This window comes from Theropithecus gelada, chromosome 5, assembly GCF_003255815.1.
Source record: "Theropithecus gelada isolate Dixy chromosome 5, Tgel_1.0, whole genome shotgun sequence".
Lineage (NCBI taxonomy): Eukaryota > Metazoa > Chordata > Mammalia > Primates > Cercopithecidae > Theropithecus > Theropithecus gelada.
In genome coordinates, this window is record NC_037672.1 from 60,859,422 (window position 1) to 60,883,202 (window position 23,781).

Below are 23,781 nucleotides of genomic sequence, written 5' to 3' on the forward strand. Positions count from 1 at the left end.
TCATTCAATGTTTTTTTCACCAAACACAGGTTGAACATTTGTGTTGCAAAGGCTGTAGGGGTACAAAATGTATAGGATAAATTGCCTTTTCGAAGGAGCTAGATTTATTCACAACTAGACACCACTGGCATCAGGGATGTAATTCTGGAATATAAAAAGTGTTACAGAACCTCACAGGAGAAAGGAATTGGTTCTGTAAATTCAAGTGAGACTTCAAAGAAGTGGTGGCATATGAGATGAGCCTCAAAAAATATTTCCAGTTTGTCCTGGGGTGTGCAAGTCTTCCCTTCATCTCACCCACCTTCTACTAAATACTCTTAGATATTTCAGCTGAATCTGTACACCAAACATGAAGAGTGGGTCATTACTTGGAAAGACTCATTCATCCCAGATCTTAGCCTCTTTCATTTTCACTTCCTCTTAGTCGAACCCATCCATTGTTGCCTCTTTTAGTGGATGGACGTCAGTAGCAGAAAGACATTAAATCAACTTTGGTTGTTGGTAGACAGAATAAACAGATTCCATTTTAACCTTGTCTAGACTTGGGTAAAGGAAGTACACTAAAAATGCCACATAAATATTTTTTTGGAATGGCATGTCACCATGAATCATCTGGTTTAATTAGACTAGTCATTTTGTGTCCATTTTTATGTGACCAAGAGAACCAATATCTGACAAATTTACTGACCCAGAGAGAAACTTCTGGGAAAGAGTTCATACTTACTGGATACCAGCTCCAGCAAGCCACAATGCAAATTTTTCTATTTCTGAATGATGCAATCATCAGTGCAGATTTAGAATCATTTTAAAACCTTCTAGTTTATTAAAATCTTCGGAGATGATGTTTTCAGCATGATGTAAGCCATCGTTAGTAATGAGAATTTAATAGAGACAAGGGCAAACCTGTGTACAACTTCCTCAGGTTCTCTTCTTGAAACCTCAGTTTTGCTAGTAGAATTTGAAAAAAATGGGGTGCTCTTCTTGAAACCTCAGTTTTGTTAGTAGAATTTGAAAAAAACAAGGGGGAGTGTTGTCTATTCTCTTGTCTCCTAGATGGATCCTTTTAAAACATGTCAGGCCATGCCATACCCCTTCTGTTAATCTTACTGTGATTTCCTAGAAAAGAAAAAACTCTGAAGTTGTTTCTGTGTTTTGCAAACCCACAGTGCCCTCACTTCTTGCCTCTCTTCCCCTTATCCATTTTTGCCCAGCCATGCTGGCCTTCTTGGCAGTCCTTGATCCTACCATTCGTAATTCCATCTCAGGCCTTTTCACTGGCTCTTCCTTTCGGCAGCATGACTGCTGCTCAGATACTTATACAGTGCTTTCTTTCTTATCTCATGGAGATTTCTACTCAAATCTGCTCAAATGCTACCTCCCCAGTGAGTCTTTTTGGTATATAGTGGTACTCAATAAATATTTATTGAGTTATTTATTAACCTTTCTTGTCTAGAAGAGCTGGGATGAAAAAAAGACAGGCTTTCTGGTGGTATCCATGGTGGTACAAGACAGACATAGCGTGATTATTATAGAAAATACACAACACTTGATGTAGAAGATTTGGGGCCTTCTATATTAGGCACATGTTTTAGATAGGTCTTAGTGTCCAGTTCCCACTGACAAAACAGATTAGACCAAAGTTGATATGATCAAAGGAGATAAAGAAAGTGATACGTTTACATCAGTCTTAAAATTTTAATGTAAGTGTTGCCATCTCTTTAGGCCAATATGAAAATATTACAAAAACTAAACCAGAAATTCAAATGGAAATATACCACTTTCAGAGCTAGAGAAATTCTCCTGAATAGCTAGTGAGTTTCCAGTGATCCTTACAAGGAAAACTTAAATGCAATTTAAAAAGAAATGAGTTGAAAGGCTGTTATAAAGCAACAGATTAGAATATTTTCATATATGTGTGCATACAAATGCCGTTACAAACATTACTTTCTTGACTTTTAAATTTCGTTCTTTGTAAAATTAGCTAGGATTTTCATATTGGTTCTTTCTCTGAGGAATACATTGAAGTGCTAGTCTCAGCTGGTTACAAATTTTAATTTTGTGATATCCCCAACCACACAGTAGATATAATCACTGTGAGTCATTCTGTGTGGATGAAAAAATCAGCACAAGCCCACTTCAAATTAGATTGTTTAAATTCCTTTTTTCCAATAGGAAAATCCTTGCTGTTGTGTGATAAACACTAAAAGGAATCATTAAAATGGTAAATTTCTAAGGGCTTTATTTAAGGTAAATTAAGATTTTAAATACCAATATTTGAATAAATAAATAGGGGCTGGATTTTATAGTTCAATGACTCATACTTTTTTAGATGAGGGCTTATTTTGATATGTGAACCTTGTTTATTTTTTAGCCAAGATTGTTGCTGTATTATTGAGAGAGGCTATGTGAAATGTGCATGTTGAAGCCCAGGAACAATTTGTGTGACTGTTTATTTGAGGAAGGTGGAGGATAGTTTTATTAGAAGAATATCTGTATATATTGGAGATGAAAAGTATTTGCTAAATATGCCTGGGAAAGAAAACCAACTGTGTTTTGAAGGGAAGGATTTCATCATGTACACTGCCTCGATTCAATGAGGGGCCCTTCTGTAGCTCCAGCTTTTTTTCTGTCTATTCTGTGCACGGAGTTCTTTGAATAGGGCCTCAGAGAAGAGGAAAGGTCTGTTTTGCGAAAACAGAGGATGATAGCACTGATTCATTACCCTGGGAGAGTTCCTAATCCTCAGTCAGGGCCAAGCTCAGATGTCACCTCCTAGTAACATCTTCCCCAACCATCATCTCCCTAATGTTCTCGATATATATGCTTTTTGCCCTCTGAGTTTATACTTTGTTCAATTATATCATGTATAACATGATATAATATTAATCATGTATGTGTACATTTTGCTAATGCACTGAACGTCTCAAAGTTAACTGTGAATCTGTAGGCCTAGCACAAAGCCTGACCTTGACTGAGTGCTGAATGTATGTTTTCAGAATAAATAAGTTAATGTAGATGCTACCCACCACTCGCCTTCCTGAGAGAGACAAAAAGTGTATAGAACCCAGACAAAGTTGGCATGAGATTACCTTGACTTTGCTTTGGACTGCCAAAATGTGTAGGGTGCAGACATTGTGTATAATGATTTTTAAAGACTGTCCAGACTTTTAAGCCCCCCTTCTCAGCAGTAGTCCATTTCCCAAACTCTCAATTTTGTTATTATTTTTACATTCATGATGGAGCTTTACTTGCACAGGTGTTCATCACTTCTTCTTGTCTCTTCTTCCCAAAGAATACCATCTTTCGATTAAACATGTGTTTAGACCTGCTTACTCTGAGCTTCAGAGTTGTTGTTATGGCTCCCCTTTGTCCATTCGTCTTATCCTCTAGGGGTCATGGGCAGAGAGGTATGTGCATAGAACTTTCCCCAGTTCAACTAGATACACATCTGACTCTGCAAAGGAATACACGAGGTGGTCGCGCTCTCTCTCTCTCTCTCTCTCTCTCTCTCTCTCTCTCTGTGTGTGTGTGTGTATATGTGTGTGTGTATGTGTTTATATGTGCGTGTATGGTATAAAAGGAAGGGTGGGGTGTAGAAAGCAGATTTCAGAGGTAAGAGGGAGACTTAAAGAGGAGCATGAGTTTTGTGGTTTCTACACAATTTCTTTGCTGTTCTTTACCAGGTTGACTTTGGATTTGCGAAGAAAATAGGGTCTGGACAGAAAACATGGACATTCTGTGGGACTCCAGAATATGTAGCTCCTGAAGTCATTCTCAACAAAGGACATGACTTCAGTGTGGATTTCTGGTCACTGGGAATTCTAGTGTATGAGCTTCTAACGGGCAAGTATGTACCTTCAAGTTTTATGCAGCCACCTCTTCAGAGAAATGCAAAAATAACATAACTAGTGATAAAGTGTATATACTTTAAGAGTATAACATTTTGAAAATGTTTTTGATTAAGTATGATACCTTTTTCTTATGACATTTTTTCACATACAGTGAACTTGCTGGTTTATAACATAAAGAAAATATTCAGAAAGGCAAAGGAAAGGAATATAGAATTGCTGTGGTCTACCTAACATGGCAAGACCTATTACTGTAGATAACAAGTTAAGTATGAAGGTTTTAATAATTCAGCATAAGAATAAGAGAAGGAATGAGAAGTTGTGGCTGTATTATTATTTCGTCTTTTTTGTGTAATGGAGAAAATAGCAATTTTAGTTCAGTTAAATCCATTGATCAATTAAACTAAATTTATCCATCTTCCCAACATATCATTAACCAGAAATGCTAGAACAAAGCCCCATTTCTGGATTTAAATTTTAATCCTCTTGTCAGCTGTTTCTAGAGGTGCTAATGAACAGAGACAGGACACTGCAGGGGTTTTAGGAGTGAAAATTGGATTGTCATTCCCAAAGAGATTAAAGAACTGTATTAATGAATCCAGGATCTCAAATATTTAATGCACATACACACATTATGCACCTATGCAAACACACATACACAGGCTATATGTGATATTACCTCACATTTGTAAAGTACTTTACATTTTACAAAGCACTTACATGTGTATTATATAGTTTAGTTTTCACAAACTTGTGTGGAAGATAAGTCAGGAATTTTTATTATGATTATTTTATGATTTACATTTTTATTATGATTATTTTATAATTTACAGTTTATAGATTAGAAAACCAGGTGAGAGAGCTACCTGTCCAAGATCAGTGACATAATACTAGATCTTCTGACTAAACATGACACACTTTCCTTCTGTATGTGTTTATTATATAATGCATGGGCATGCATACACACATAATTCAAATCAATTTTCTTTCTGATTTTGTAGCTCCATTTCTGGTTAACTGATTTGATCATCCTTATAACCCTTTATAACAAAATATTCTCAGTCTTAATTTCAGAGAGGATTTGCATCTGGGATGGTTTAAGAAATACTAGAATGAGTCTATTGGTGAAGATACAAGTCTTAACACATAACTTACGAAAAGAGTTTCATAGAACCTTCTTAAACTGTTTACACTAAAATTTCAGTGTTAGACTCTCTGTGGCTACATTTTACACCTTTGTCCACATGCATTGAGCAAACAAATATGAAAGATCATTTTACGTTGTCTGTAATCATTTTCAAATATTTATCACTTACGATTCTGAAGGAAGGAAGATAAAATATTCAGTCATTCAGAGAAAAGTTGTTTAAGGGCTTGGGCACAATGAATTCTATTTCAAAAATTTGTTTCTCTGGAAAATTTGTCAGCTGCATTTGTAAGAGATACATGATGGCTTCTGTAGGTAATCAGATATATATCTCGGTTTTCACCATCTGGAATAACATGTTAGAAGTCATAAAGAAGTTGAGAAATTGTTTTGTTTCATCTGTTGAGACACAGTGTCACTTTATCACCCAGGCTGCAATGCAGTGGTGTGATCACTGGTCACTGCAGCCTCCACCTTCTGGGCTCAAGCAATCCTCCTGCTTCAGCCTCCAGAGTAGATGGCACTACAGGCACATGCCACCATGCCCAGATCATTTTTAAATTTTTTTGCAGAAATGGGATCTTACTATGTTACCCAGGCTGGTCTCAAGCTCCTGGGCTCAAGCAGTCCACTCACCTCAACTTTCAAAAGTACTGAGATTACAAGTGTAAGCCATCACACTAGGCCAAGAAATTGTTTTTGTAACGATTGTTTTGTTTGACCTGTAAATGATTTTCTGGGTAGGGCATGAGAACGGTTAACTTTAAATGCCCTGAACTCCAGAGCGTAGGAGGGAAATGAAAATAAAAAACAAAACAAAAAAACAAAACCAATAGTGTAAATATGTAAATAAGTTGAATAGATCATACAATGTTTTTGGTTTCCTGCCTCATTCTCTTTACAAGCGAAATATAGTTTAGTAAAAGTTGGTACACTGACTCTCGTTTATTACCTAGAGTGGGAAAGCTCAGCAACACAAGGTCTCCAGCATGACTAATATATAGCAAAGTAGTTCATGAAAGGCATCTTTAATTTTCAAAAATTAAATGGCATAATAGAATAAATATGAAAGTGTTTTTATTATTTATTTATTTTTGAAATGGAGTCTCTCTTTGTTGCCCAGGCTGGAGTGCAGTGAGGCAATCTCAGCTCACTGCAGCCTCTGCCTCCTGAGTTCAAGTGATTCTCCTGCCTCAGCCTCCTGAGTAGCTGGGATTATAGGTGCCCACCACCATGCCTGGCTAATTTTTGTATTTTTGGTAGAGACAGGGTTTTGTCATGTTGGCCAGGCTGGTCTCGAACTTCTAACCTCAGGTGATCCTCCTGCCTCATCCTCCCAAAGTGCTAGGATTACAGGCGTGAGCCACCGTGCCCAGCCTTGAAAGTGTTTTTAAAAGCAAAGTGTATGAGTTAAAATGTTATCCAAATTCAGTGGCCAATTCTCAGTCTTTGTTTACCACTCTTAGCAGTATTAGCAATATTAAACTAGTGAGATGATTTTCTAGGATATATCCAGTATTTTAAAAAAATACTCTTGGGCAGGTGTAGTGACACATGCCTGTAATCCCAGCACTTTGGGAGGCTGAGGTGGGTGGATCACAAGGTCAAGAAATCGAGACCATCCTGGCCAACATAGTGAAATTCCATCTCTACTAAAAATACAAAAATTAGCTGGACATGGTGGCATACACCTGTAGTCCCAGCTACTTGGGAGACTGAGGCAGGAGAATCGCTTGAACCCAGGAGGCAGAGGTTGCAGTGAGCTGAGATCGCGTCACTGCACTCCAGCCTGACGACAGAGTGAGGCTTCCTCTAAAATGAATAAATAAATAAATAAATAAATAAATAAATAAATAAATAATAGTAAATTACTCTCTTCGCTTGGCTCCTAGAATTTTCTTCTCTATCCTTTTCCCACATTGGTGACTTCTTCTTAGTCTCCATCGCTAGATTCTTCTCATCTTCCTACCTCTCAACATTGGACCAATTCAGTTCTTGACCTCTATTCTCTCTTTTCTACCCACTCACTCTCTTGATGATACTATCAGTTCTCATGGCCATAAATACTGTCTGATGACTCCCCAAGTCACACTTTCAGCCTTAACCCCTTTCTTAAATGCATATGTCATAAATCTACCTTCGTGCTTAGAATTTCTGTTTGGATGTTTAAAACATAACTCTTGATTCCCTTCCCCATAACCTGCTCTACACACCACCCCAACTCCATCTTTCTTCTCTTAGGAAATAACTCCAACAAGGCCAAAACACTTTAGCATCATCCTTGAATTCTTTGTTTCTCCCACATGCCATATTCACCCCATTGGCAAATCCTGATGGCTTTACTATGTGTCTTAGTCAGCTTGGGCTGCTATAGCAAAACACTATAAACTGAGTGACTTAAGCAGCAAACATTTATTTTTCACAGTTCTGGAGGTTGGAAGTCCCAGATCAGGTTACCAGGATAGTCAGGTTATGGTGAGCATTGTAATCTAAGTTACTGCTGACTTCTCCTTGTATCCTCACATGGCCAAAAGCCAGGCAGCTAGCTCCCTAGCCTTTCCTTAGAATGGCACCAGTCCCATTCATGAGGGCTTCACCCTTCTGATTTAATTACCTCCCACAGTCCTCACCTCCAAATACCATCACATTGGGATTAAGGTTTCAACAAATGAATTTGGAAGAACACAGACATTCAGCCTGTTGCACAGTCTAAGCAGATCTAGAATCCAGCCATATCTCACTGCTTTCAACATTACTATCCTAGGCAAGGTTACTGGGGCTCCTTCCCCCTGACTTTCTCACTACTATCACCATCATAGTTTATCCTCCACACATTAGGAAAACCTTATTCTGGCTGCTGTAATTTAGATCATCCCGCTCAGAATGTATCCCCACGTCCTTCCGATAGCCCACTTCATCTATGTGATATTGTCCTCATCTGTGTGCTCCCCTCTTGCTTCCTCACTCCACCAGCCCCACTACCCACTTCACTATGCAGGACCACCCAGGCCCACTCCTGACTCAATTGCCTTTGTGCTTCCTGTCTTAGAACTGTCTGCCACAGGTAGTGGTGTGGCACATTCACTTCCTTCTCTCTCTTTATTCATATGTCGGCTCAATTGTCAGCTTATGAGAGGCTTTTCTTATTTACTCTATCTCAAAAAATCACACCTTCTCTGTTCCTTTCTTCATTTTCTTTTTAGTGATCATCCACACATGACCAATTACATATGTGTGAGTGTGCGTGCGTGTGTGTGTGTGTGTCTCATGTGGTAAGTGATATTAAATGAGTGAGATGGTTTTCTAGGATATATCCAAATTTGTTGTAAAACAACTGAGAGAGAGAGAGAGAGGAAGAAATGAAAGAAGGGAGGGAAGGAAAGAAGGAAGAAAGAAAATTCATTCCAAATGTGATCTCAGACCCTGTTATTAATGTGTCCTGTTTTGGATTTTCTCTAGCCCACCCTTTTCTGGGATTGACCAAATGATGACCTACAATTTGATTCTCAAAGGAATTGAAAAAATGGATTTTCCCAGGAAGATAACACGACGACCTGAGGATTTGATTCGAAGGCTTTGCAGGTGAGAATGACAGTTGGTAAACCCTTGTCTTGAAGAAAGTTTCTGTTTCTACACATTTTAAAATTAGGCGCATATTTACTTTTTGTGCTTTTTTTATATAGGCCAATTATATTTAAACAAAGTCATCTCTGTTTTGCAGTGTAGGGAGTTTTAGTTGACCTCACGTTACAGAATCACAGTACCTACTTATAAAGTAGTTTAAAAAGAGATCTAAATTTTTCAGACAACCTTTAGGTATCATCTTTATCTGTAATAGAGCAAAATAAACCACAAACCTTAGGCAAAAAAAGGAGCAATTTACTATTTCAGCAATAAAAAAGAATGAAGTCATGTCATTTTCAGCAACATGGAAGGAACTGAAGGTCATTATCTTAAGTGAAATAAGCCAGACACAAAAAGACAAATATTCAATGTTCTTGTTTCCATGTAAGAGCTAAAAAATTTGAACACATGGAGATAGAGAATGGAAATGTAGATATCAGGGACTCGGAAGGGAGGGGGGAGGCTGAAGGGAAGTGGGTTAAATATGTAATTTAAAAGTAAGATAAAAGGAATAAAATCAAAGTTCGAAGAGAACAATTGAATACTTAACAAAAATGTATTGTACTCAGGCAATGGACATCCTTAATACCCTGAGTTGATCACTAGGCATTATATACACATTACGAAGTTTTTCATGTGCCACATACATTTTCACAATATAAAAAAGGATTAATTTATTTATAATCTTGTTATTTTGAAAGAAAAGTAGTCGTGATAATGAAGTGTTATTATACGACCTCTTTCCAGCTTCATTTTGTAAAAAGTGTTCCTCTGTTCTTATTTTAAATTACCCCAATTTCTACATGCCATTAAAAATAATTTGTCAGAGAATAGGAGACTTCTGGATTTTTTTGTTTAAAATTCATTTTGCTGATTTTTTCCTATTTGAACTTTTAAAAAAGCATTAAAATTTAGTAAATTTAGAACTAAAAACCTAGCTATGGGTTGCCAGTATGAATTCCTGCATGCTTCTAAGATTTCACCTTAGATGTAAATGATTCTCTAAAGCTTGCCCTGGTTTTCTCAGCAGAGTTGGCAAGATAGTGCCTGCTTGTTCCTTATGTATTCGTACTTTATACACATGTATATATACGCTCCAAAGTCTAATTTAACTGTGGCTCCTCCAGGGAGGAAGTCGTGTCTTTTCACCTCACTAAACTCAGATGTCTGGTCTACGGTAGCAACTTCATGCATGTTTTTTAATGAATGAATGAATGAATGAACAAATAGATGTTAAGTTTTAATTTAAAATTTTCTCAGTTGTAATTATTATAAATTGCCTTTCACAAATTATTATTTTAGGCAAAATCCAACAGAAAGGCTGGGAAATCTGAAGAATGGAATAAATGACATTAAGAAACACAGGTATGTAATTATTTCTTTGCCCAGAAAAATACAGAAATTTAGAGAACAATGTGGTACTTGCAAAAACTTCTCTCAGGGGGCACAGGGGTCCCTTTCCAGAGTTTCGATTTTTTCTTTATGGTGCTTTGCTTTTTGTCTGTGTTTTAGTAGATGTAGTTCTAATAATCAAACTCAAAGTGATTTGTCTCATGTTGGAAATTCATATCAAGAATGACTGAAGTTACAAAAGAAGTTACAAAATCATGTCTTCAAGTCATAGCAAATTAACTTTTTATCCGCTTCTGTCTTTATTATTCGTGTGTGTGTGTGTGTGTGTGTGTGTGTGTGTGTGTGTGTGTTGACAGAGTCTCGCCCTCTTGCCCAGGCTGGAGTGCAATGCCACGATCTTGGCTCACTGCAACCTCCACCTCTTGAGTTCAAATGACCCTCCTGCCTCAGCCTCCCAAGGAGCTGTGATTACAGGCAGCCACCACCACACTCAGCTGTTTTTGTATTTTAGGAGAGGCAGGGTTTCACCATGTTGGCCAGGCTAGTCTCAAACTCCCGACCTCGTGATCCACCTGCTTTGGCCTCCCAAAGTGCTGGGATTACAGGCGTGAGTCACCACGCCTGATCCTAGTATGTATTTTTATTGATCTATGCTAGTTGTACATATTTATTATACTTTGAAATATCAACTTGGAATCTGTGAAGGAATTACATTCTAATCTGGGCATTTAATTTGTAAGTAAAGGAGGATACCATTGTTGTTGTCAGTATTCAAGAGGATGGGTCACCTAAATAAACTGTGAAAAAGTATTATATTTCAGGTTTAATTAATAATATATATTTATTTTAAATATAATTTTTCTTTGAATATCCTCAAATTCTGAACCCTCGTGGTATATTTTACTTTTTGCGTAATGGACACTGATTTCACTGATTTCCACAGAACCTCAAACCATGCTTTATTCTTGTGCAGTAATCTGACATGTACATTTTCAGTTCTGTGAATTTTTAAAGCTGGCCTTCAGAACCATTGATAACCTTCATAAGACATCCTCTCTGATTTATTAAATATTCAAATGTGACAGTTCAAACCTTCAAGTTTTGGCTTGTTAAATCAGTGCTTGGATAACTGCTGCCATCTTTAAGATATTTTCATTTTGTTCATGATTCACAGATATAAAAAATTCTGAGAATATGTAGATAGTGCAAAATACATTTGAGAATTTTGTTAATTGAAATCCTTTGACTACACTGATGTTCACTTTTAGAAATGAAAACACCTCATTCCTTTATGGATCTTTTCACTGAGGAATTAGGGGCACATCAACATGGTATGAAAATAAAGGGAGAAGGGCTGTTGCTAAATAGAAATGCTATTCATGTTTCTTAACAGTAGCAGTACAGCTTCAAAACAAAAACAAAAAATCAACCTGCCAACTCTACTGTATGTGTTAATGAACTTACTTGAAATAAAGCCATGTATTCAATATTATAAATTCATATTGAGGTCTGCCTTAAGGGTGTTTTTAGGAAGAAAGGGAGGGAGGAAACATAGGAAGGAAAGAAAGATAAAGACACGTGTAGATTTTATAGAATCAAAATGCTTGTAGTATTCTAATGTTCTTTACTATCTTTTGGATTGCCTTCAGCTGTAAAACTCATTATTTGTCTTAGATTCTAATTTATTTTCTTCCAGCACTCCATGCTGTTATCACAATTTCTTTTCTCATCGTAAAATGACACAGAAACACACTATTCATATTGAGGAAACAAGTGCTCTGTCAATTAAAGCCTTTCTGCCAATATACATTCTTCCTTTCTCTCATTACAGAAGGGTCTTCATGTTTTGCTCTGGTATAGCTGGGAGATAGAAGCGATATATTTGTCAACAGGCTCCAGCTTTAGCTTTTACTTCTTCTTTACCTGAGGCTCATTTAAATGGAGCTGTCAAATTGTCATTAGATGCATGTGCAAATTGATGCTAAAGATTTTCTCACCTCGGCATAGTAATAAAGAATTGTGAATTTCCTTCCCTGTAGGGATTAATTTGTCTGTTCCTTCTTAATAGGCAACATTGTCTTTGCTATATGTAATATAGAGTCTGAGTGCAGAGTATAGAGGTGATTAATAAGATATATACCAAATTTACACAGTGTCTTTGGTTGTGTAAATGCTCAGAAGCATTTTTCATTCTATTTTCATAGTGCTTTTTAAGCTATAAAGCTGAAGGTGGGGAACATCAGAACACTTGATCTCTCTCTCCAAATGGGAGTGTTTAAAAACCTTCCACAAGTCTTTAAGCTGTGTGGCTTCTCTACTCAGTATATTCTTAGAATTAAAAACAAACAACAGGCAAACAAACAAAAAAACTTCTTTCTAAAGTTTGGCATCAGATTTTCTCAGTCTCTTCTAAAGTGAAACTATTTTTCTTAGAGAACCAGTCACTTTAATTTTGTATTTTAAAACAATACAGTTGTATGTATCTGTCCATTCTATATTAAATAATCTTCCCCAAAAATAGTTACAGAGCTCTACTGTCTTGTATCTAAGAGCTAATTTAAAACTAGGCACCAGTCATGTCTCCCAACACCTATCTTAAAAGAAGGCTGATGTACTTATGGGGTACAACTAAATCTTTCCTGACAGGAAGAGGAAACATTTGTTTCAGGTACAGGCATACCTTGTTTTATCACACTTTGCTTTACTTACTATACCTTGCAGATATTTTATTTTTTACAAATTGAAGGTTTGTGATAACCCTGCATCAAGCAAGTCTATCAGGGCCATTTTTTCCAACAGCGTTTGCTCACTTTCTGTGTCTGTGATACATTTTGGTAATTCTGACAATATTTTACACTTTTCATTATTTTTATATCTATTATAGTGATCTGTGATCAGTGTTCTTTGATGTTAGTATTGTAATTTTGAGGGTACCACAAACCGCAGCCATATAAGATGCCAGACTTCATCGATAGATGTTGTGTGTTCTGATGAGTTTACCAATGGCCCATTTTCCCATCTCTCTCTCTACCCAGACCTCCCTATTTCCTGAGACACAACAGAATTGAAATCAGGCCAGTTAATAACCCTACAGTGGCCTCTAAGTATTCGAGCAAAAGAAACAGTCTCATGTCTCTCACTTTAAATAAAAAGCTAGAAATTATTAAGCTTAGTGAAGAAGGCATATCAAAAGCTGAGACAGACTGAAAGCTAGGCCTCCTGTGCCAATTAGACAAGGTTCGAATCCAAAGGAAAATTTCTTGAAGGAAATTAAAGGTGTTACTCCAGTGAACACACATGTATTAGTCAGAGTTCTCTAGAGGTATAGAACTAATGGAATAGATATATAAAGGGGAGTTTATTAAGTATTAACTCACGCGATCACAAGGTCCCACAATAGGCTGTCTGCAGGCTGAGGAACAAGGAGAGCAATCCGAGTTCAAAAACTGAAGAACTTGGAGTCCCATATTTGAGGGCAAGAAGCATCCAGTATGGGAGAAAGATGTAGACTGGGAGGCTAGGCCAGTCTCTCTTTTCACATTTTTCTGCCTACTTATATTCTAGCTACACTGGCAGCTAATTAGATGGTGCTCACCAAGATTAAGGGCGGGTCTGCCTTTCCCAACCCACTGACTCAAATGTTAATCTCTTTTGGCAACACCCTCAAAGACACACCCAGAATCAATACTTTGTATCCTCCAATCCAATCAACTTGACACTCATTATTAACCATCACAACACACATTGTAAGAAAGCAAAACTGCCTTATTGCTGATATGGAACAAATTTTAGTAGTCTGTGTAGAGGACAGACCAGACACAACATTTCCTTAACCCAAAGTCTAATCCAGAGCAAAATTCTAACTCTTGTCAATTCTATGAAGGCTGACAGAGGTGAGGTAGCTGAAGAAGAAAAGTCAGAAGCTGTCAGAAATTGGTTCATGAAGTTTAAGAAAGAAAGCCGTCTCCATAACTTTAAAAGGACAAGGTGAAACAGCAAGTGCTGATTTAGAAGCCGCAGCAAGTTATCCGGAAGATACAGCTGAGATCATTGATGAAAGTGTCTACATAAACAACAGATTTTTAATGAAGAATAAATTGCTTACATTGAAAGAAGATGCTGTGTAGGATTTGCCTAGCTAGAGAGGAGAAGCTAATATCTAGCTTCAAAGCTTCAAAGAACAGATTAACTCTCTTATTAGGAATGCAACTGGTGACTTGATGTCAATGCTCATTTGCCATTCTAAAAATCCTAAGGCCCTTAAGAATGATGCTTAATCTACTCTGCCTGTACTTTATAAATTGAACAAAGCCTGTATGACACCGTGTCTGTTTACAGGATGGTTTACTAAATGTTTTAAGTCTACTCTTGAGACCTACTGCTCAGAATAAATTATTTTGTTCAAATATTACTGTTCATTGACAATGCACCTGGTCACCAAAGAGCTCTGATGGAAATGTACAAGGAGATTAATATATTTTCATGGCTGTTAACATCCATTCTGCAGCCCATGAACCAAAGAGTATTTATTTTTTAATTTTAATGTTTTGAGGGTCTCATTCTGTTATCCAGGCTGGAACACAGTGGCACAATCATGGCTCACTGCAGCCTAAACCTCAAGGAATAATTTTGATGAATTTAAAGTCTTGTTTTTAAGAAATACATTTTGTAAGGCTATAGCTTCCATAGTGATTCCTTTGATGGCTCTGGGCAAAGTGAACTGAAAACCTTCTGGAAAGGATTCACCATTCTAAATGTCATTAAAAGCATTTGTGATTTCTCAGAGGAGACTAAAATAGCAACATCAATAGGAGTCTGGAAAAAGTTGATCCTAACCCTCATAAATGGCTTTGAGAAGCTGAAGACTTAATTGGAGAAAGCAAATGCAGATGTTCTAGGAATAGCAATAAAACTAGAATTTGAAGTGAAGCCTGAACATACGACTGAATGTTGCAATCTAATGATGAGACTTGAACAGATGAGGAGTTGCTTATTGATGAGCAAAGAAAGTGGTTTCTTGAAATACAATCTGCGTCTTACAAAAATGCTGTGAACATGTTGAAATGACAACAAAGGATTTAAATGTTACATAAACTTAGTTGATAATGTAGTAGCAGAGTTTGAAAGAATTGACCTCAATTTATTTATTTGTTTATTTATTTATTTTAGACAGAGTCTCCCTGTCACCCAGGCTGGAGTGCAGTGGTGTGAGCAGGGCTCACTGCAGCCTTGAATTCCTGGGCTCGAGTGATCTTCCTGCCTTAGCCTCCTGAGTAGCTGGGACTATGGGTGAATGCCACCATGACTGGATAATTTTTTAACAATTTTTTTTTGTAGAGATGAGTGTCTTGCCGTGCTACCCAAACTCCTGACCTCAAGAGACCCTCCCACATTAGCCTCCCAAAGTGCTAAGATTATAGGCATGAGCCACTATGCCTAGCCTGACCTCAGTTTTAAAAGAAGTTCTACTCTGCATAAAATGCTGTCAAACAGTATCACTTGCTGTAGAGAACTTTTATGAAATGAAAAGTTAATCAATGCAGCAAACTTTATCATTGTCTTATTTTAAGAAGATACCACAGCCACTCCAACCTTCACCAACCCCTACCCTTGTCAGTCAGCAGCCATCAACACCAAGGCATGACCTTTCACCAGCAAAAGGATTATGACTCATTGAAGGCTCGGATGATTGTTAGCATTTTTAGCAATAAAGTATTTTTAAATTATGTACATTTTTAGACATAATGCTGTTGTACACTTAATATGTTGCAGTTTAGTTTAAACATAACTTTTATATGCACTGGGAACTCCAAAATTTGTGTGACTTGCCTTATTACAGTGGTTTGGATCTGAGCCTTCAATATCTCCAAGGTATGCCTGTATTTTAACATTGTTTTTGATTATTTCTAGTCTTTGAAATTACTTTCAAGAATAGGCTCTATGAGTCTTCTGAAATGAAGAAGGAGTTTATGTGCTGTTGCTGATAATATTTCTCTGGTGAATATTTTTTATACACCAGTGCATGCTGGCATTTGCATTACTTAAAATGTGGTTAATGTCAAAAGGCCATGTGCTAAGTGAATAGCCACGCATGTTAAGTAAATATTGTGATAAATCAGATTGTAACAAGTACTCTGTAAGCAACACATGGGCTGTTTGATTCAGTAGATTGATGGTAATGATTTTTATTAATATTTGTGAAGCACCTCTGAGTAGAGCATTGTAAAATATGTTAAAAGAAATTGTTGCCATATTTGGTGACGAAAGAAAAGAATCCGTAGAACTGTGTACCTAGAAATCCCTAAAAGTGGAGGTTCAGTCTCTGCAAAAAAGCAATGGGTAGAACAAAGAGAGGGCTTCTGTGGTTTTACAGCAAGGGCAGAGGAGAGATATAAAACAGCTGGGTTGCTGTCTGACTCTCACTCTTTGACTGGAGTTTCAGCAGCTTATGGCAAAATGATATTTTGGTTTAGAATAGCATCTGAAATGGAATGCACTAGAGTCTGCTCTCTCTGTTTTTCATTCCTTTTCTATTGCTAAGCTTAGACTTGTCATGGGAAATCCAGTCAAGCACTGAACCAAACCCAAGTCTGGGGATGAGAAGAGTTTGAGAAAGGTGGAAGAGCCTAACTTCTGGTATGGCCAACAGACAGAGTAGTGTGACAGCCTCCTGAAAGTCTCCCTGCCTTTAATCACAGGGACACATCACCATCCCATTCTGGCCCCTGTGGTCATTATTTCTAAAGCAGCCAGAAGTAGCTTTTGAAAACTAGCTTGTGTCATTGACTTAGAGCTTTCTGATTCTTTCACTACATGTAGAAATCTTGATTCCTTACTGTTCCTGCAAAGCTCTACATAATCTAGCCTCTGGGTCTTTCTCAGACTCATTTTTTTTTTTCTAGTTTCCTCTGCATTCACTACACTTCAGCTCATTCCTTCCATCTGGAAGGGCTTTGCCACAGATCTTCCCATGGTTCCGCCTTCTCTTCATTCAGGCTCTTTCAAATATCACTTTTTTGAATACCACCCTAGCTATTAGCAGCCCCTCCCAACCTGTTTCTATTCCCGATATCATCTACCACTTTATCCTCTGCAAGTCTATCACGGCCATTTTTTGATGCCTGAGACCAAGTCGACTTTCCATAAATATTGGTTGGCTGGCTGAGCTGACCTCAGTGTGCCAGTAGAAAAGATCAGTGGCTATAGAACAGCATGATTTCATGTTCGTGATATAAAATCCTGAGAGACAGAGTAGATTGTTTCTATTCAAGAGGAATGAGGCCTCCTGACTCCTGGTGTTAGATATTTCTAGACCATCAAGCTGGAAATATATGCTTGAAATACATGAAGATCAATCAGATCAGCCCTTTTAGATTAATGATGTGTAAGCAATGATGAAAGAACTTCCGCTTAATCCCATATTTTCACAGATTACTGTAAAATACTTTTTTCTGTGTAAGTGTGTTCCTTTGCAGAGTCATTCAGTCACTCAACAAAAATTTATTGAGCCCCTGTCCCATATCAAGCACTACTCCAAGTGTTGGGGCACAGAGAAAAGGAACTAGATAAAAATCCCTGCCCTCATGGAGCTTGCTTTCTATTGGGAAGATAGAAAGTAAACACGATAACTAAGCCAAGTAGTATATTAGATAGCTATAGATGCTAAGGGGGTAAAATAAAGTAGGGAAGGAGGATAAGAAGCGTGTGTGTGTGTGTGTGTGTGTGTGTGTGTGTGTGTGTGTGTGTATTTGTGGGGGAGAGTTGCAATTTTAGATTGGATGACCAAAGAAGATCTCACTGAGAAGATGACCTTTGAGAAAAGACATGAAGGTGGTGAGAGAATAAGACATGGAAATCTAGAGAAAGAACAATCCAGCCTTGAGTACAAAGGCCTTAAAATGGAACATCCCTGGCTGGTTAGGAGAATAGTGAGAAGACAAATGAGTTAAGAGAGAAAGAAAGAGAAAAGTAAAACAGTGGTAAGGTAATGGAAGGATGGTGGTAGAAACAATGATTTTAGGCCTTGTAGGTTACAGCAAATATATGGAATAGACTTTGCCTTTTACACTGAGTAAGATGGAAAAGGTGGGGGAATATTGAACCAAAGCATGTTGTGACCTGACTTTGCTATAAATGACCAATCTTGCTGCTGAGTTATCTCCAGCACAAAAGTAGGGCTGGTTCCTTGCTAGTAGAGTAAAGGTGTTGAAGACTGGCCAGATACTGAATATAGATAGAATTAGAATCTAGCACTGACAAGATTTGCTCATAGACTCAGGTAGGATATAAGACAAAGAACAACTACAAGAGTTTTGGTTTGAGCAACTGGAAGAATTAAGATAAGGTTGGTGGAGAAAATTTTAAGCTTCTGTTCGGAACTGATACATGCCAGATGCCTATTAGACATCTAATTGTGAGAAGATGAATAACAATTGTAGACCTTAGCCTGTAAGCTGATGGAGGGGTCTTGGTTGGAAATAGAAATCTGGGAATAATTAGTATGTAAGTGCTATTTAAAGCTGTAGCAGATAACTTGACATGCGAATACTTTATCATCCAAGTAATATTCCTTTTTGTCCTCTGTTTCTCTTTCTTTCTCTCCTTCCTTCCTTCCTTCCTTCCTTCCTTCCTTCCTTCCTTCCTTCCCTCCTTCCTTCTTTCTGTCTTTCTTTCTCATTTTTCAGGTGGTTAAATGGTTTTAATTGGGAGGGACTGAAAGCACGGAGCCTTCCATCGCCTTTACAAAGAGAGGTATTGTATTTATTATATTACTTTTTTTCCCAGGGACTTGTTTTTGTACACAGATTTTAGATGTATGTGAATGTATATGCCCATAACAGATTTTAGGTGGTTTTTTTTTGAAAAACAGGTTTTTTAAAAATTAAGTGAATTTATCTTAGTAATTGTGATTATACGGTGAATTTATCTTAGTAATTGTGATTATAGGGACTAAATAGTACTGCCTAGTTGATGGACATTAACTTACCTATCAGGAACCTAATACATGTCAGTGCCACTTAAGTCCCAAAGTAGTCAGTGTTGTTCAGGCTGACAAATGACTGTAGAAATTTGATGTGAACAATGTATGTAACTTAAAATTTTCTAACAGTCATGTTAAAAAGGTGAAAAAAAAAACCAGGTGAAAATAATTTTAATTTTTTATCGTAATACCTCCAAAATATTATTTCAACATGTAATTAATACAAAATAATAGTAAGATAGGTTATGTTTATTTTTCACACTGAATTTTCTAAATCCCAAGTGAATTTTACTGTTACAGCACATCTCAGTTCAGATGAGGGACATTTCAAGTGCTCAGTCACTTTGTGTTGCTGATGGTTATATTATTGGATAGTGCAGCTCTAGAGGAAGCAGAACTTCAGCTAACATGGGAGTAAGAATATCTCAGGAATGATCTAGGTCAACATACTACTAAGTTTATGTTAGTGTTTTTTCCAAAAGAATGCAAAGATCTGTGTTTCCTCTTATACATTTGTAGATTGATATCTGAATTTTTTTCCTCGAAGTGTAGTTATGGAGAATATGATTTCTAGTATGTTATAAATATTGACATTTTAAAATAAAACACTACTGTTACTTCATTCCTTTAAATGTGTCTACTATAATCTAAATACCATTGAGATTTAATACATATCAGCCACTTATAAAGTGTGGGCAGAAATATTGTATCACTCCTTTTCATCATATCGTCATATTTTCATTCTATGTTCCCTATAAGATTTCATCCTAATGTAAAATGTTTCTATGCTTGACAGTCTTTCATGATCATTCTTTAAATGCCTTTAAATTTTAGATTTAAAATTTGTAATAACATCAATATTTCTTCTCAATTCTGTTATAATTACATTTTTATGGCATGCAGTGTCAAATGGCATAAATATATTATGAATTTCTAAAGGTCATTCTTAAATAAACATTTTTTGAGAAGAAATTATTTCATAGTACCTATGGATAGATATTGTTTATTAAAAGAATGGGATCAGATTCAGTATCAATTCTATTCCTTTTTAAAATTATTGTTATATAGATACAAGTTCTAAGAGTTGTGTTCTCACATATATAAGTGGGAATGGAGGGTTTTATTACAGCGATGTCACTTTGAGCTCCTGAATGATCTCTAGCTCTGTTCCTCCACCACATTATCATCTATCATAAATAATATTTTTAATTATTTTTCAGCTGATCATTCAATCAGGCTCTACTTACATTTGTTTGAAAGCAGAGTTAGAAATCATTTTATTTGTGAAATAATTTAATACCAGCATAATTTTAGTCTTTCAACAGGGTCACTAATATTTTGAATTGTTCCTTTTTTGGCATTCAGAATACTTTATATGGATCAATTAACTGTAAAAAATTTCAGGACTGGTGAAAAACTTATACAATGGAAGAAGAATGCTGGCAGATTTTGATTTTAAAAGAGTTTTCAATTAAAAAAATAAATAGACATAATTTCTGTCACTTTTTTTTTGTTTTTTGAGACGAAGTCTTATTCTATTACCCAGGCTGGAGTGCAGTGGTGTGATCTCAGCTCACTGCAGCCTTCACGAACTCTCAGGTTCAAGTGATTCCCCTGCCTCAGCCTCCAAAGTAGCTGGGATCACAGGTGTGTACCACCATGCCTAACTAATTTTTGTATTTTTAGTAGAGACGGAGTTTCACCACATTGGCCAGGTTGGTCTCGAACTCCTGACTTCAGGTGATCCACCTGTCTCAGCCTCCCAAAGTGCTGGGATTACAGGCATGAGCCACAGCGCCTGGCCTATTTCTGAATGTTTTCTTTAGGAAAACTCCTCATGCCATGTAGTTACTATTGAATGTTATCTGGTGACCAAATGTATTTGGTTGTAAAGAGAAGATCTCATGAGGCTGAGACTAGGACTCAAGAATGATAATTGGTCATTTTTTTCTAGTATGCAACTTCCAAGTGGTTGCAGTATGAAATCAGTGTTCTGATATAAAAAGCATTACCCATATGTGATAGCATGCTTGGTCAACATTATTCTTCCTTTTGTTTTAATTATCTCTGTATTAGCTCAATGGACCCATAGATCACAGCTACTTTGACAAATACCCTCCTGAAAAGGGAATGCCTCCAGATGAGCTATCAGGCTGGGATAAAGACTTCTGACAGAAGAAAAGTTGGTTACTGCCTGTACACTACAGAAGAGGACCTCAACGATCAATAATCCAACACATTATTTTCTTTTCAGAGTATTATAATATCTTTGGAAGACCATTAGGGAAAAGAAATCCCTGCACAAGGGGAAGAGGAGAATGGTATGGATGTGATTCTGAGTTATAATGTCTCATTTAGATGCTGTGAATTGTTGATGTATTACATTCTTTGCTTTTCTCAACTGCTAGAGGCTACCCCATTTTCCTTTCCACAATCAGAGCCATTTTTGTTTAAGTGGCAGGTTTTTCTGCGATGTATTGTTCCATTCTAATCATATCCTTCTAGTTTGAGTACTACTAACGTTTAAAAAGGGTCTTGTCCTTGAATAACTAAGTCATACAAATAGAAGGAAAAACAATGGTGAATTTTGGAGAGCTCCCTAGCTCTCAGCAACTTCATATAAGCATGATGGCATCTTAAAATGGTGGTTTGCAGAAAGCATGGTAGCCAACAGAACCTCCTGACTTTCACCTGCTTTTAACCTGAGAATATATTAATATGCCTCTGACATGAGTCCAGGGAGAGGCAAGATTGAGCAATAGTCAGTGGTACCTTTCCCCAAAGTAATTGAATCAATCAATCCAGTCAGATAATTATTTTCTATTGGGCAATAGAAAAAAAAGTAAAGCAAGGACTATTTTCTTTCCTTTACGATCAGCTGTGATACCTTAGAGACTTTTCAAAAGCCCTTGTTCAAGATAGTTACAAATGTGTGGTTAAATGATGCTAAAATATTTTCACCACCAAAGTAGAAAATATGCTGGAACAAAATTGTGAAGGCTTTTGCCTTCCAGTAGATAGAAAGGAGAATATATTCTAATAGGTAAGACTGCTAACTCTGAAAATCTGAGGTATTTTGAAAAATTCTGTGATTGTTGTTATTAATAAACCAAAATTGTATAGAATCATCGTTAATTTTTAATCTAAATCCCATTGACAAATGTTGATGCACTGTAATCACTGCTGAGTTAATAGTTCTTTTTAAAGACATCTGAGTCATGGATGGGTTTATAAATTTAGATTGTTAAGACAGGCAAGCCACCGGAAAAGTGATGGGATTTCAGAAGTAAAAGGGACAACAGCATTCCTCCTATCCCTTCCTTGCAATCATCCAAATAATAAATAGGATAGTTTCAATAGCATGGGATCCTAGTACCTAAGAACTTTACTGATGAATGGTTGTATGTATTGACCATGATCATTCCCTTACCCTTCTTCCAAAATGAATGAGAAGCAGAGACTTTTCTGTAGTTTTTAAATCTAGCAGAGTAAAAATGCTGTATAAGTTCCGGGATTATTCCTGCTTCTGGTTATATTTTCACATGATAATGTTCTATGTCAAAAGCAACCTCTACTCAGTCCCCACTCATAATTTCATCATTCAGAAAAAAGCCAGCTATATGCTTCCTTAATGAGTTAAGCTAGATAAGTGAAGCCCAATCCAGAGAGGTGCATCCTTAACAAATTAGATTTCCACATTTATAATCCTTTTGCTGAACCAAAGAGTTTTTGTTCCTGGAGCTGTATTTTTAAAGATTATGTATTGTACATAGAATAATCATTTTTAAGAGGATTGACATAACCTGCTTAAAGAATTTCTAAGAGTTTTTAAAGATTTTTATTTGAATTTGGTTTGTTTGTACTGTATGTTTTTCCATGTATATATTTTAAAATTACCAACATATAAAGATAGAAAATTTACGTATTGGGTGGATATTAGGACTGTACAGTTATAATAGGAATGATATTCTCAAAGCAGATCAATAGTTGTAATTTTTAAAACCCATGTAGGGTTTTATATAGAAATAAAAACCAAGTTAGAGTACTACAGGTTTATTTTTCCTGTGATTGACCATGCCAATGTGTTATCCTCCCATGTGATTTTTATTGTTTCCTTAGAGTACTTAAAAGATGAAGAAATGAGAGATTGAACCATTAAATAATCCCAACTCCACTATTTACTAACTGAGTGACTTTGGGAAAGTGATTTAGCTTTTTTGAGTACTAGCTTTCTCATTCATAGAAAAAGGCAGAATAAAGTAATATTTACTTTAGAGGCTTGTTTCAGGGATTAAGTTATGTAGAGAGTCTTTTGCCCGGTATCTGTGAAATAACCATTGCTGCATAGACGGGAGCTACTGTTACTGTCTCTATTAAAATTAAAGGGGCCTTAATAACAATTTAGTCCTGAATCTTATGTATCATTGGTATCTGTATGCAGAATTGTACTGATCAAATCCAGTGTCTGTCTTTTTTTTTTCTTTTAAATCATGAAGTAAAAATGATTGATGAAAAACTTCGGTGTATGAGATGAAGGGTTAACCCTCACTAAAATGAAGTGCTTCATTAAGTTAACCTAAATTTTATTTTTTATGAATTAAAGATACACACATATAAGGAAATACAGAAAATTACCCTCATATATGCAAACCCATCATTTTCCTAATCATTAAATCATTCCCAATCTCTCTTGTTAGGATATAAACTTAATTTTTCATCCTTAAGCTTCTTCCAAGTGGGACCAACTTTTCATAATTATAGGTTCTTAATGTTTTCTTAAAATATAAACACATCTGAAGAAAAGAGAGTGTAGTAGTGAAAAGTAAGAG

General features: G+C 36.5%; 1 protein-coding gene across 4 annotated transcripts in view; it reads left to right on the plus strand.

The window, feature by feature from the left end:
• Nucleotides 1-23,350, plus strand: part of PRKG2 (protein kinase cGMP-dependent 2) — a 121,627-nt gene extending 98,277 nt beyond the window's left edge. For 3 of the 4 annotated variants that reach the window (XM_025385849.1, XM_025385848.1, XM_025385850.1), the window contains exons 15-19: nt 3,684-3,847; nt 8,455-8,577; nt 9,922-9,984; nt 18,657-18,723; nt 21,029-23,350. In XM_025385849.1, the coding sequence (XP_025241634.1) occupies nt 3,684-3,847; nt 8,455-8,577; nt 9,922-9,984; nt 18,657-18,723; nt 21,029-21,124 (513 nt within the window). In that variant the 3' untranslated portion in view covers nt 21,125-23,350. The remainder of the gene's footprint in view (nt 1-3,683; nt 3,848-8,454; nt 8,578-9,921; nt 9,985-18,656; nt 18,724-21,028) is intronic. The other variant, XM_025385851.1, reaches the window with a different exon arrangement.
• The last annotated feature ends 431 nt before the right edge of the window (nt 23,351-23,781 follow it).